The sequence below is a fragment of the Canis lupus genome, chromosome 24, assembly GCF_048164855.1.
Source record: "Canis lupus baileyi chromosome 24, mCanLup2.hap1, whole genome shotgun sequence".
Lineage (NCBI taxonomy): Eukaryota > Metazoa > Chordata > Mammalia > Carnivora > Canidae > Canis > Canis lupus.
The window spans coordinates 46,712,521-46,728,015 of record NC_132861.1 but is presented as its reverse complement, the minus strand read 5'-3'; the positions used below and the strand labels follow the sequence as shown (position 1 = coordinate 46,728,015).

Here is a 15,495-nt window from a genome sequence, read left to right as displayed (position 1 = left end):
ACACAAGGACCCCAAGCTACCTGGGCTTGCATCTGGCACAGAGTCCCGACCAGAGGAAGTCCGCAGAAAACAAACAGGGATGAGTGACACAGCTTGAAACTCGGGCTATCAGCAGGGCAGAGGTCCTGAAGCAGCAAGGTGGTACCTGACCTTCAGGTGCTAGAGAAATGGCCACGTGTGCTCCGCTGGGAACACTGGTCTCCCTCAGGCCTCCCTTCTCTGGAGAAGACGTGACACATCCAGGCTGGGAATCGGGAAAATGAAGCAGTATCTCCAAGTTCTGTGGTGAACTGCAGGAGGGCAAGGCTGCTGCCCAGAAACAGGAACTTCCTCAACCAACTCCACGGCCCTTCCATGGGGGCTTCCAAAACCAGCCCGTCCCCTGCTGCTAACTCCTCTGGCCGGTGGGGGTCTGTGTGCTCGCCCAGATGGGCACTCGGCTGCTCCCGGGTCATGTAGTGTGGCCAGCCGGTCCCACCCATCCCACGGCACCCACCTGACGACCCTGGTGCCCTACGGGGAAACAGCCCAGACCTGTGTGGGATACAAGGGCCTGTGATGACCCTGCCAGTGGTCCCTTTTTTCTTTTTTCTTTTTTTTTTAATAACTACCTATCAAGCCAACAGCAAATATGCTCCTGGGCACAGACCACCACTTCATTGGTGTCTCCGAAGAAACACAATGAACGCAACCTCTGAGGACCAGGCCAGCCCCAGCCCGTGACTGTTTTCCAACAGCGCCTTATGCCAGTGGGGAAAAGCGACATGCCAGATAGACGACCCCAGGCACCATTGGGCACGTTCCTCTCCTCTGCGGGGTACCCAGGCTCCTGTTCCAGCAACACCCTCCTCCAAAACAACACACTCCTGGGAGCCTCGGAGGCAAATACACCCCAGAGAACACTGTCTGCAAGCACCTTCCACAACAACCATCCTGGACAATCTCCCTTCCAAGCAAGGCTCCTACCTCAGAGCTCCTACGTTGAATTGGTGCTGCCAAGCAAGGAAGCTAAGAGTTCCTTCAAATGACACAATTTACAGCAGCAAATGCTCTCCACAAATGACACAATGTACAAAAGTAGAAAGAACACCCATCAGATGTCCAAATTACCCTGCCCCACACACACTGGGCTTCACATATCTGCATGTGTCACCGTACCTGCAAGTACAGAGTGCTCGCAGCGTACCTGTGAGGTAAGAGACCTCTAGTGCCCTCCCAAAATGAAGACTTGCCCTTGCGGCCCCCTTAGTACCACGCACCATTGAAAAAGAGGCTGATCTGTAATCACGGACATAAAAACATGTCTGTGCTGACACAGGCGCAAAGCAGAAGGCACGACAGGAGGTCCCAGTAGGTGACCTGATTTAAACGTGTCTGCACAAGTGAAATCCACATTCAAAAGCCAGAAAGACAGGCGACTCTATTCTGCTGTTAAGGGTGGGTGCCTTCGCTAATGGGATCTGGGGAGGGGATGGTTCAACAAAGACTTTCTACCCCCTATTTAGATGTTTCTGTATCTCTGAATCTTTTTGTTCATGAGCATGCATTATCTTCAGACAGCTTTAAAGTTCCAAGAAAGATCTATTTTGCTGGCTTCCTACCCGAGGTGTGGTCCTCCGTTCATGAGGTCAAAGACTTGGGCAGGGTTCAGCAGCTGTTTGAATCTTCTGAGGAACTTCACACCCTGGTTGTCCCCACTTTTGGAATTGACAAAGACCAGCAATGGGCTTGTGCAGGATGGAGGGCACGTGGCCTTCCAGAAGCCTGGACATGAGGGTGGAAAGGGAGAGGGGACAATGAGGAAGCTACCCCAAGAGCCCATTGCGGGGCTCAACCATAGAAAAAGCAGCTGACCCCTGCAAGAGACCTGTAACTTCCATGCACACACCCAGTCACCAACAAGATCTCGATAAACAGTCTTCTGCATCACCCTTCCCCACGGAGAAGAACGGGAGTCCCATCCAGTTGGACCTTGTGTTTAAGTGACTCGATTTCAGCAAGACCATGCGCCTCGCTGCTGTCCTTCCCTTCTACTCTCAATCTGGAGGAGCTACCTTCTGAGATCCGTGCCCCAGTTTCCCACCTCCTACCGACGCCTGTTAACACACACTGTCGTCTACCATCTGGACAGGTGAGCAGGTTCAGGTAAGCATGCTGCTCCACATCTGCTGCCAGATGAAAGCCAGCAGATGGAGCATGAGAGCACCAGCTCCCGTCCAAGTGTGCCCAATGGCCACAGGACTCCACTTAGCACCCCTGGGCTGTCTCCTCTCCCCAACCACATCCTCAAATCACCAGGGTAACCCCCTCTGGCATGGGGGAGGGGAGGATGCCCGGAGAAGGGAGGCTGAGGAAATGGGTGATCCAGGACAGCGTGAGGCACCCACCGTCAGAATCGATGCTGTTGAGTGCGGTGGGTGGGATGACAGACACCTTGCACAGGCCCAGTGGGCACTTGGTCTGTAAGGACTCCTTACAGGACGTGTGCACCTGGAATATATCACAAGGGGTCACTGGCATCCCCTGGAAGTCTCCCTGGCACTGTGGGAGTGGGCGCTTTGAGGGGGGCTGAGAATGTACTGGGGGCTGCACCCACTCACCATGGCCTTGCACCAGAGGCAGCGCCAGTCCTGCAGACGCAGCACGCTGCCACATGTCTTGTCGCACACTGTGCACTTGGCACTCACAGGCAGGTTTCCCTCCAGCCATTGGTGAGGCATGGCAATCTGCAAACCATAGAAGCCTGTGCACTAGGGACATCCCCAGAGCCCCCCACACAGGTGAAGAAGCCCTCACGCAAAAATGCCCTGGAATGAACTCAACCTAGACTTTCTCCTCAGTACAAGTGGGGGGGAGAGGAGGGGCAGGGTCTGCGGTGCACTGCCTGGCACCCCACTCCTTCTGCCCAGGTGGCACAGCACGACCCACGGGGGCTGGCCAGGCTGAGGTGCAGCGGCCAACACAGAGCTCCAAACACACAGTGGGAGCAAGGCAAACAAAAGCCTAGAGCCAGAGAAGCATGTGCAGGTCAACAGAGGCAGGGGGCCTCTTGCCCCAGTGGGAGCATGAAGTGAAGAGTGTCTAGGCAGGATGGCGGGCAGGCTCCCCCAGTGCATACCCCGTCCTCGTCCTCAATGATGTCCTTCCCGATGGAGGCCAGGGTGGTCCACTTGCAGTTGTTGGTGGCACGCACAGCACACCGTTTGTGTGCCTTAAATTTGCACACTGTGAGAGGACAGACAAGAGACTGTCAAGCCTCGACCTTTTCAAGCCTCGTTCAGGACAATGCTCCCCATGCTTGAGGAGCGGTCCAGCATGACCTGTCCTGCTCTTCTAGGACAGCTGGGAAGGAACATGGAGCACTCCCCATGTTGTCAACTACATAGCTAGGGAACACGCTGTCTGATCACAGTGAGACCAACATGCGGGATAGCAGGAGTCAGCTTCACGGGCCATACACAGGCCCTGACCCAATTCCTCAGCCCTGCCCAGAGGCATGAGTGCCACCATGGACCATGCTACATGTACGGTCACCAAAATTTAAAGACCACAAGGTTTCTATATCACAAAGTTGTTGTCTTCTTTTTTTCTCCACCACTTTTTTTTAAGACTTTATTTATTTAGGGGCGCCTGGGTAGCTTAGTTGGTTAAGCATCCAACTCTTGATTTCAGCTCAGGTCATGATCTCAGGGAGTCGGGCTCCCTGCTCAGTGAGGGTGTCTGCTTCTCCCTCTCTCTCTGTCTCACCCTCCCCCTGCTTACACTGTCACTCTCTCAAGAAAAAGATTTTCTTTTTTTATTCAAGAAAGAGGGAGAGAGAGAGTGCAAAAGCGGGGCTAGGCTGGGAGGGGTGGCAGCAACTGAGCAGGAGGGAGAGGTTATTAAGCAGACTTGCGCTGAGCGCCAAGCACAACGTGGGGCTCGATCTCCTGACCCTGAAATCATGACCTGAGCTGAAATCAAGAGAAGGATGCTTAACCAACTGAGCCTCCCGGGTGCCCCACACCATTTAAAATGTACAAACCATTCTTAATCTCACAGGCTATACAAAACCAGGCACTAGCCCGGGGTTCACAGCTTGTCCGCCTTTGCTCCCGCCCTCTGTTCTTGAGCAACCACTGTAACCCACTCTCCAGATCTGGGAGGTCATGTTTAATCTGTTTATTCACAGCCCAATTTACCCAGGAGGGTGTAACTACCCGGACTGACAGATTTTTAACCGCTTTCCCTATGTTCTTCACATTTCCTCTCTGTGTCTCCCTATTGCCACTTCCTTTTTTTACGTTGTTCCGTTACTGTACAAAATAATAATTTACCAGACTCCCTGGTAGGTAAAATAAACAAGCACAGAGTCCCAGAAATTCTTTATACTGACTGATTTGTGGTGACCATTCAAGGGTTTCTAAAGCTTTGTCAAGTGAAACCTCAAGCCATGTTTCCCAGCAGAGTAACACGCCATTCGTACCTTCACAGGACAGTCCGTGTGATGTGACCCCGGACAGAGCCTCTCGGCACACGTTGCAATAGGTCGGCCTTGCATGGGAACAGGCGTACCAATTGTGCATCCCTGAGAAATGGTCCATGCTGTACTGAGTAGGCTGGAAGAACAAAAGAAAGATGGCAAAGATAAGGTGTCCCTTTGACATCCCTGAATGTGGTAACTTGAACAAGATTCAAAAAATATCCAGGAGAGGAGAGGAGGAAGGGTCAGCCAAAAGGACGAGCAACGAGCCTTAATTTTATAAAGAACATCCTGAGAAAGTGAGTGCCAAGCTGCTCAGTCCAAATATGATTGATAATCGACAGCAGAGTTTCTACAAGAACAGACATTCCTCTTTCCGGACCTCAAAGTGCTCCCTGTTCTGGACGGTCTTCAGCGCTGCAATCCATTCTTCCATTTCTTTCCTGTTATCAGCACACAAGATGAGTTTCCTACATGGAGTGATGACCTACAAAGAAACAAGAAACACAAGCAATAAAGCAACGAACAAAAAACAAATGCTAACAACTATAAAAACTTTTTCAAAATCTACTTTCACTGTATCTATTTTTTTAATGAAAAGAGACTGATTCATTCAGAATCTCAAATGAACAGGATATTAAAATGCTCATCATGGTCATTAAAAACCAAGAAAAGTCTCAAACCAAAAACAAAAACAAAAAAAAAAAAAAAAAAGGAATTTAGTTTATACATTCACCAAAAATCAACATAGTGGACATTCACCAACCACCTACCACTTAGACATGGTAATGAGCCATAGGAAAATTTTAAAAAGGAAAGAAAACACAGTTGCTATCACACTCCAACGAGTTCACGAATTGAGGTCCAGCACGTGAACAGTTTAGGGAAAGGTGGTCCAAGTTACTCTAAATATAATGTTAGCATTTCAAATGTATCATACATAATGTCCTTGTACAAAAATCTCATACCGTGGGACAAGAGAAAAACCACCAGCTACTACACTCAAGGGCCTGAACAACTTAACTGGAAATGAGGTCAGGAACCTGGTAATAATCAACAAATGAAAATTGTATCTACTACATATAACTAGTTTTTACAAATCAATAGAAAAAAATCTTCCTTACAAAAAAAAAGGCTATGAACTTGCATTTCAGAGAAGAAATACAGAAGGGCTAATAAACAAAAAGATAGTTAACTGCTCTAGTCATCAGGAAACACAAATGAAAACAGCCAACTATTTTCCACCCATCAGACTGGCAAAGTTTTGAAAGATGGTAATCCAGTGTTGGCAGAAGTATGGGAAAAAAGAGTCCTCCTCCAGTGCTGACAAGAGCTAGGTAGGGTATAAACTTTTTAGTGAAAAATTTGACATTATTTACCAAAATTGCAAAAGTCCTAATATTTTATGTACTTTTGTTTTATAATGATGTAAAATATCTACATGGTTCCAGAATCAAATCTACAAAATAGGTACAGTCAGAAGTCCAGCTTTTATTCATGTCCCCTCTACCCAGCTTCCCTCCTTTCCCCATAGGCAGCTTTAAAAAAAAAAAAAAAAGAAGAAGAAGAAGAAAAAAAAATAAGAGTATGGTTTTTAAAAGACACAAACACATACATATATATTCCTATTCTCCCTTTTTAAAACAGTAGTATATCACACATATGTATCTCCACGTTTGCTTTCTCATTTAATTCCCTATTCTGCGTACCTCTCCTTAGCAACACGGAGCATTTCCTTGCTCTTTCTTATAGCTGCAACAGAGCTCCCTGGACAGAAACACCAAAATCTATTCAACCAGGTCCCTATTAATAGAAATTTACGTTGTTGAACATCCTTTTCTATCTCCAACAGTGCCGCAATGAGCAGCCTTTTCACTGACCTCATATGCTTCCCAGTGTATCTGGGGGAGAAGTTCCTAGAAGCAGAACCACCCTGACAAAGAGTAAGCTCCTGTCATTTTGCTGCCAAACTCCCTCCCCAGGGCTTGTGCATTGCAACCAGCAGTGTCAGGAAAATACCTGCTTCCCAAGGATTCACCTATAAAACATGTTACTTAACTTTTGGATTTCTGCCCATCTTATAGCTTTAATTTAAAATTAGCAACACCCAGTTTAAATTATTAGATGATCATGTTTCTGGTTCAGAAATATTAGAAATGGTGTTTTATAAACTATCTCTAGTGATTTCTATGACCACCTATAAAGCTTAATCACAGAAGGGGATAATTAGAACTGGGTCACAAATGCATAGTTCATTTTTTCATGTCACCAGGATAACCACACATAGGGGCCAGATTGGGGAGGGAGGGGAGCGGGAGGAGGCTGGAGGACAGATGACAGAGGATGGGAGAAGCTCGGTGCCCTCCTGAGGGTGGGGGTACAGGGGGCAGCCACTCTCCTTTATACATGGAGAGTACCAAGAATAGCCCATATCCCAGCATCTGCCCAGCAAGCACATGCTGAGTGTCTGCTCTAGACCTGAGATTCCAAGACTATGACAGGCAAGGTTCCTACTCACATACAACTTACAGTGGGGAGAGACAGAAAAACAAGAAAACAATTTCAGACACTGACAAGGCCCTGAAAACAAAGTGGGCACGTGAATGGGGCTGGTGAGTGCTTTGTACAGTCAGGGAAGCCCATGGGAGAGCTGGCCACTGCCAATGGCCTGGGGTCTGTGCTTTAAGAAATTTTCATCAGCAACTGTCTATAAAATATCAGCAAACATTTCTTTATTATTCATCCTGGGGTGAGTTTTAATATTAAATAAAAATTTTAAAATTCAAATTTTTATCAGTGTAATAAATACAGTTCAAGAACTCAGGGTTCCGAGTTAAGAGTTATGCAATATGATAGTTAACAGAAGAGAACAATGACATTTTTTATGTCCATTCTATTTTAGGTCTTGTTTCTGCTGCTCCTGTGACAACCGTTACAAGATGAAGTGCCCACGTTATTCCAGAACTCAGCTATGTTGTCCGAGAAGATGGATCTTTGGGCCCATCATCTTCTACATGCCAAAAGAGAGGGGTTTCATGGAATAGCTTCGTGAGTACTGGGCACCACAGGGCGGCAAGTTATACACAAAACTGTTGTGTTTAAAGGGAGCTAATATGAAACAAATGATAGATGACCTCACTTCCTCAATCTGTGTGATTGTTTACAGGGAGGAAACATGGACAGATAAATGTCCAAAAACCTGATTTAAGTCGTTTTAAAAAAATTCTTACTTGTGTAGCAGGTTTGAAGAAGCCTCAGACAGACTCAGAGCTGAACCCTACCCCACCACCGAGTGGCCAGGATACGTGGGCAGACTGTCCGTGTTTCCATTCTGGAAATCGAGGATGACAGGAGTTCACTACCTGAGTTGTCAGGAGACTGAAAGGGACCAGTGTGCACAGGACTTGCACAGCCAGACACGTGGCTTCTAGGATACTCCTCCAGGTCTGAAGCCCTGACGGGCTGTGTAACTGGGAGCAGCTACATCCCCTCCCTGTGCCTCCACATGCCCCTCTGAAGGCTGAGGCTGTAACATCGATGCCACATCCCAGCGTCACACTAGCACGGAAGCACGCTCTCACACACAGCAGCCACCCCGACTCTCTGCGCTACTTCAGTCTCTAGCCTGATCTTAGGGCATTATCTCTTTGATAGGGCCATGTGACACCTCCCCACCCCTCCAGACTATCCTAGTACCAACAGTCCATGTCCCAGATCATGAGAATTGTCACAGAAGACTCCCACAGAGGACTCCCACCATGTTCTGTCATCTTTGAGACAGAATCCATATTTCTTAGCAGTCCACAAGACTGGTCATGACTCCCAACTCCTTGAAAGACTCCTCTTCACCCTGGTTTCCCCGGCAAGGTCCTCAATAGCCTCTGGCCCTGAGGAAGCTTCCAAACACCAACCAGCAGTACCTCACACCCCAACAAAGGCTTCTTTGTTTCCTTAACACCAGCCTGGAGCCAATGAGAGACGGATGAGAGACGTGAGGACAAAGGGGCCTCCTCAGAAGAAAAGGAAAACGAGTGGGTGCTAATAAAAGAGCAGTCTTGGATAAGGCTTCTTATTATTCAATTCCTTGATTTTGGAGACAGAGTGGGCAGGACAGGCCCCAGGACAGAAGCAGGTACTGGATGAGACCGCTCTTGGCTGCTCATGCAGCTCACCAGGACAGGAAGAAGGCGCAGGAAGAGATATTCCTAGAAATAATAAAACTGTCCCTCTGGACTGCAGCCAAGACCATAACTCTTAGACACCAAGGAATGATGCAAAAAAGGTGAAACTGTTCCCAAAATCCAGCCTTTACACCGGAAAGACTTTAGAGACCAAAATGCTCTGTATTTTTCAAGCAAAGAAATGACTCACATAACTACATCAACGAAATGCATTTACCATTCATGTAAATGCATTACCATTACCATTGGTATGACCTTACCAAGTAAGGTCATACATGAATCAGTGACATCACAGAGATTCAGTGGGCCGGGATCCATGACTGGAATAAGCAGACTTGGTACCAAGGGAGACTAATACTACAGAGCAAGATGACAGACCACGACACAAAAACCCACTAACTGGAAAGTGAGAGCACACTACAGACCTTGGAGCCGGCAGGACAAGAGAGACTAAAAGATAAAGGGTATCACAGAGAACATGGCAGAAGCAGTTCTCTCCTAGTCTGCAGAGGCAGGCCACGAAAGCAATAAACAGAGGTGAATCTTCAGACACTTACTGAAATTCTCCTGAGGGTAAGAGAGCTTAAAAACCACCAAGAAAAGGGGTACCTGGGTGGCTCAGTAAGTTACCAAGGGGTGCTTGGTTTTGGCTCAGGTCATGATCTTCAGGGTCATGGGATCAGGCCTTGCATCAGGCTCCCGGCTCAGCATGGAGTTCGCTTGAGATCTGCTTGCTTTCTCTCTCTCTCTCTCTCTCTCTCTCTCTCTCTCTCTTTCTCCTGCCACTACCCCCATGTTCTCTAATAACTAAAATCTTTTTTAAAAACTAATTAAAAAATAAAAAACAATCAGTAAGAAAATAGACCAACTAATCAAAAAATGGACAAAAGACTCAAATACCTATTACACAAACGACCAATAAGGCATATGAAAATGGACCCAATCTTGTTAGTGATCTGGCAAGTGGCATTAAAATCCCAGCATGGGGATCCCTGCCTGGGTGGCTCAGCGGTTAAGCGTCTGCCTGTCGAGTCCTGCGTCGGGCTCCCCGCAGGGAGCCTGCTTCTCCCTCTGCCTGTGTCTCCACCTCTATCTCTGTGTCTCTCATGAATAAATAAATAAAATCTTTAATTAATTAATTAATTATTAATTAATTAATTAATTAATAGAAAATCCCAGCATGGAGTAGCTTTCATGGTGGCTGAACTGAAAAGGATGGCCAATACCAAGTATCGGTGAGGATGATTGACTAGAATACCCATACAGTGCTGGTAGGAAGATAATTTGGTGCAACTACTTTGGAAAACAGTAAAGTTGGACTCATGTATACCCTATACCTCAGCAATTCCACCCAAACACTTCCCATCAAGACACAGACAAATATTTATGGCATCACTACTGTTAATAGGCATACAGTGAATACAACCCAAACAATCAGCATTGGTAGAGTGGATACATACACTGTAACATATCAGTATAGTGGAAAACCACAGAACAATGAGAACAAACCATCTATTGCTAATAACAATGTATTTTACAATACTGAAATAAAGAAGCCAGACACAAAAGAACATTTATTGTTCATATAATTTTATTGGCATATATAAAGTTAAGATAAACCAAGCAAAGTTAATTGATGGTGCTGGAAGCTAGCTGCTTCCTGTAGTTGTCTTGTAGTTGTTCTTGGGGAACAAGGGTCCACAGGAGAGCTACTAGAGCCTATTGATGTTCTATTCCTTAATCTGGAACATCTATTAAGCTGTGCACTTGTAGTAAGTGTACTTTTCCGTATATATGCTATATTTGAGTAAAAAGGATACAGAACTTGGAATAAAACCAACCACATAACTGAGTCAAAAGAAAAATGGCATAGCTGCCCAGACTCTTGAACAAAGTCTGGCTAGAAACCCAAATGTACAAGAAATAGGCAAAAGAAGATGGAACTGTGTGAATGAACATGAGAGACTGACAGAGCTATACTAAAATAGTGTTAGAAATGGATCCAAAGGCATCCGACTGGCTCAGCTGGTTAAGGATCCAACTCTTGATTTTGGCTCAGGTCATGATCTTAGGGTCATGAGATCGAGCCTTGCCACTGGCTCCACACTCAGCACTGAATCTGCTTGTCCCTCTCCCCATCACTCTGCCCCGGCCCATACACATGCTCTCTCTCAAATAAATAAATAAATAAATAAATAAATAAATAAATAGGAAGGAAGGAAGGAAGGAAGGAAGGAAGGAAGGAAGGAAGGAAGGAAGGAAGGAAGGAAGGAAGATAGATGGATCCAACACGGGAAAATGTTTAGTCTTACTCGTTAGATAAATGCAAATTAAAATTACGAGAAATACTTAACCTACTGTATTCATAGAGATCAAAAGTTTGATACTATGCCATCAACTCCCATATGTTACAGTATAAATTAGTACAGCTCCTATGGGGAACATTGGTGAAATCTAGCAATTTTTTTTTTTTAAGATTTATCTATTTATTTGAGAGAAAAGGAACACATGAGTAAGCATGAGTGGGAGGCAGGGGGCAGAGGGAGAGAATCTTCAAGCAGACTCCCAGCTGAGTGCAGAGCTTGACACTGGGCTCTATTCTCCTGACCCATGAGAGCCTGACCTGAGCCGAAACAGTCTGATGTTTAGCCAACTGAGCCACCCAGGCGCCCCAATCTAGCAAACTTTAAAATATACATCTTTTGTCTTAGCAATAGTGCTTCTATAAATTTAACCAACAAATATATCTTCATGAGAACTGCCATTCACAGTATATACAGGGTTATTCAGGGCAGCATTCATTATAAGGACAGTAAGAAAAAAAAAAGAAAAAGGACAGTAAGAGTGTAAATAATTCAAATACTGATCGAGGTAAGCCTGACAGAGACTAGCTCCATAAATTGTGGTGCATTCACACAAAGGAGTACTACACAGTCATTGAAGAGATTGAAGCTACTTCTTAACGCACTTTCAGGGAACAAGTGCTCAAGTAACAATGTGGGTACAAAAGGAAAAAAGACTAGTGGCCTCTAATAAGGGAACCTCTGAGAACCTGGAAATTTCCTGCATAAACCTTTTTTCCTTTCAATTTCTGTACCATGTACAGGCAGGAATTCTTATTTAAAAATATAATTATTAGGGGATACCTGGGTGGCTTAGCGGTTTAGCGCCTGCCTTTGGCCCAGGGTACGATCCTGGAGTCCCGGGATCGAGTCCCACATCGGGCTCCCTGCATGGAGCCTGCTTCTCCCTCCTCCTGTGTCTCTGCCTTTCTCTCTCTCTGTGTGCGTCTATCATAAATAAATAAATAAATAAATAAATAAATAAATAAATAAATAAACAAACAAACAAACAGATAAAACTTTAGAAATAATAATAATTATTATTATTATTAAAACAAACAAAGCCTCGTGACTCATCTCTAGTTTCACAGCACTGTGGTCAGAAGAGATGCACAGAATGACTTCAATTTTTTTTGCATTTGTTGAGATTTGTTTTGTTTTGCCTAGTATCTCATCTATTCTGGACAATGTCCCATGTGCACTTGAAAAAATGTGTATTCTGCTCTTTTAGGATGGAAGGTTATAAATATGTCTATTAAATCCATTGGGTCCAGTGTGGAAATTTGGCAAGACCATAAATACATGGAGGTTAAACAACATGCTACTCAACAATGAATGGGTCAACCAAGAAGTCAAAAATTACACGGAAACAAATGAAAATGAAAACACAATAGTCCAAAATCTTTGGGAGACAGCAAAAGTGGGTTCTAAGAGGGCAGTCTATAGCAATACAAGCCTATCTCAAAAAACAAGAAAAATCTCAAATAAACAACCCAACCTCACACCTAAAGGAGACAGAAAAAGAACAATCAGAACCCAAACCCTGCAAAAGGAAGGAAATCATAAAGATTGGAGCAGAAATAAATGATAAACAAACAAACAAACAAAAAAAAAACAGATCAATGAAACCAGGAGATGATTCTTTGAAAAGATCAGCAAAATTGATAAACCTCTCGCCAGATTTATCAAGACAGGGGGCAAAGAGAAGCCTCAAACAAAATCACTAATGAAAGAGGAGAAATAACAGCCAACACCACAGAAATACAAACAATTATAACAGAATATTATGAAAACCTATATGCCAACAAATTTGGACAACTTAGAAGAAAAGCATAAATTCCTAGAAACATAACTACTAAAACTAAAGCAGGAAGAAAAGAAAACTTGAACAGACCAGTTACCAGCAATGAAATTGAATCAGTAATCAAAAAACTCCCAAAAACACAAAAGCCCAGGACCAGAAGGCTTCACAGGCAAATTCTACTAAACATTTAAAGAAGAATTAATACCTATTCTTCTCAAACTATTACAAAAAATAGAAGAGGAAGGGAAGCTTCCAAATTTATTCTATGAGGCCAGTATCAACCCTGATAACCAAAACCAGATAAAAACACAAAAAAAGAGAACTACAGTCCAATCTCTCTCATGAATAAAGATGCAAAAATCCTCAACAAAATACTAGCAAACCTAATCTGAAAGTATGTTTAAAAAAATAAAACAATCAAGTGGGATTTATTCCCAGGATGCAAGGGTAATTAAATATTTGCAAAACAATCAATGTGGTATGTCACATCAATAAGAGGATAAAAACCATATGATCAATTCGACAGAAAAATGCAGAAAAAGCATTTGACAAAGCACAACATCCACTCATGATAAAAACCCTCTGCAAAGTAGGTCTTGAGGGACCTACTCAACATATCTCAACATAATAAAGTCCATATATGAAAAACTCACAGCCAACATCATCCTACCCTCAAAAACACTCAAGAGCTTTCCACCTGGGGTCAGGAAGACGACAAGGATGTCTACCCTTAAGATTTTTATTCAACATAATATTGGAAGTCCTAGCCACAGCAATCAGACAACATAAAGAAATAAAAGGCATCCAAATTGGCAAAGAAAAAGTAAAGCTCTCGGTATTTGCAGATGACATGATACTATATATAGAAAACCCTAAAAGCTCCACCAAAAAACTACAACTGATAAATGAATTCAATAAAGTCTAAGAATACAAAATCAATGTACAGAAAACTGTTGCATTCCTATACACTAAGAATGAAGCAGCAGAAAGTGAAATTAAGAAAACAGTCCCAGGGACACCTGGGTGGCTCAGCAGTTGAGCGACTGCCTTTGGATCAGGGCGTGATCCTGGAGTTTCGGGATCAAGTCCTGCATCGGGCTCTTTACAGGGAGCCTGCTTCTTCCTCTGCCTGTGTCTCTGCCTCTCTCTCTCTGTTTCCCATGAATAAATAAATAAAATCTTAAAAAAAAAAGTCCCATTTACAATTACATCAAAAACAATAAAATATCTGGGAATAAGCTTAACCATAGAGGTGAAAGAGCTGTACTCTGAAATCTATAAAACAGTAATGAAAGAAATTTAAGACAATGCAAAGAAATGGAAAGACACTGCATGCTCTCACGTTGGAAGAACAAATATTGCTAAAATGTCTATACTACCCAAAGCAATCTACAGATTGAATGCAATCCCCATCAAAATCCCAATGGCATTTTTAATAGGACTAGTATAAACCAATGCTAAAATTTGTATGGAACCACAAAATACCTCAAATAGCCAAAGCAATCTTTAGAAACAAAACTGGAGGTATCACAACTCCAGACTTCAATTTATACTACAAAGCCATAGTGATCAAAACAGTATGTACTAGCCTAAAACAGACACAAAGATCAATAAAACAAAATAGAAAACACAGAAATAAACCCACAATTATATAGTCAATTAGTCTTCAACAAAGGAGGCAATATGCAATGGGAAAAAGACAGTCTCTTCAACAAATGATACTGGGAAAACTGGCCAGCTACATGCAAAAGAATGAAACTGGACCACTTCTTTTCACCATATACAAAAATAAAATCAAAATGAATTATATCTAAATGTAAGATCTGAAACCATAAAAATCTTTGAAGAGAGCACAGGTAGTAATTTCCCTTGACTTTGGCTGTGGCAACATTTTTCGAGATTTGTGTCCTGAGGCAAGGGAAATAAAAGCAAAAATAAACTATGAAGACATCAAAATAAAAAGCTCCTGCACAGTAAAGGAAACAATCAACAAAACTAAAGGGCAGCCTACTGAATAGGAGAAGATATTTGCAAATGACATATTTGATAAGGGTTAGTATCCAAAATATACAAGGAACTGATACAATTTATAAAAAAAAAAAAAAAAACTCCAAATAATCCAATTTTAAAATGGGCAGAAGAATAGACATTTTTCCATTGAAGACCTACAGATGGCTAACAGACACACGAAAAGATGCTTGACATCACTCATCATCAGGGAAATACATGTTAAAACTACAGTGAGGTATCACCTCACACCTGTCAGAAGAGCTAAAATCAACAACATAAGAAACAACAGGTGTTGGCAAGGATGAGGAGAAAGGGGAACCCTTCCTGCACTGTTGGTGGGAATGCAAGCTGGTGCAGCCACTGTGGAAAACAATATGGAGGTTCCTCAAAAAATTAAAAACAGAACTACCCCAAGATCCAGTAATCACACTACTAGGAATTTACCCAAAGAATACAAAAATATTCATTCAGAGGGATCCATGCACCCCTATGTTTACTGCAGTATTATTTACAACAGCCAAACTATAGAAGCAGCCCATGTCCACTGATAGATGAATGAATAAAGAAGATGTAGTGTGTGTGTAAAAATACATATATTATAGAGTATTACTCAGCCATAGAAAAGAATGAAATCTTGCCATTTGCAACAACACGGATGGAGCTAGAGTATAATGCTAAGCGAAATAAATCAGAGAA

General features: G+C 43.5%; 1 protein-coding gene across 5 annotated transcripts in view; it reads right to left on the bottom strand.

The window, feature by feature from the left end:
• The window catches only part of DGKD (diacylglycerol kinase delta), a 110,356-nt gene that overhangs the window by 33,133 nt on the left and 61,728 nt on the right, over positions 1-15,495 (bottom strand). For all 5 annotated transcript variants that reach the window (XM_072796736.1, XM_072796737.1, XM_072796738.1 and 2 more), the window contains 6 exons: positions 4,845-4,949; positions 4,466-4,598; positions 3,119-3,225; positions 2,601-2,726; positions 2,388-2,490; positions 1,602-1,764 (listed from right to left, as the gene is read on the bottom strand). In XM_072796736.1, coding sequence (XP_072652837.1) covers positions 1,602-1,764; positions 2,388-2,490; positions 2,601-2,726; positions 3,119-3,225; positions 4,466-4,598; positions 4,845-4,949 — 737 coding nt within the window. The remainder of the gene's footprint in view (positions 1-1,601; positions 1,765-2,387; positions 2,491-2,600; positions 2,727-3,118; positions 3,226-4,465; positions 4,599-4,844; positions 4,950-15,495) is intronic.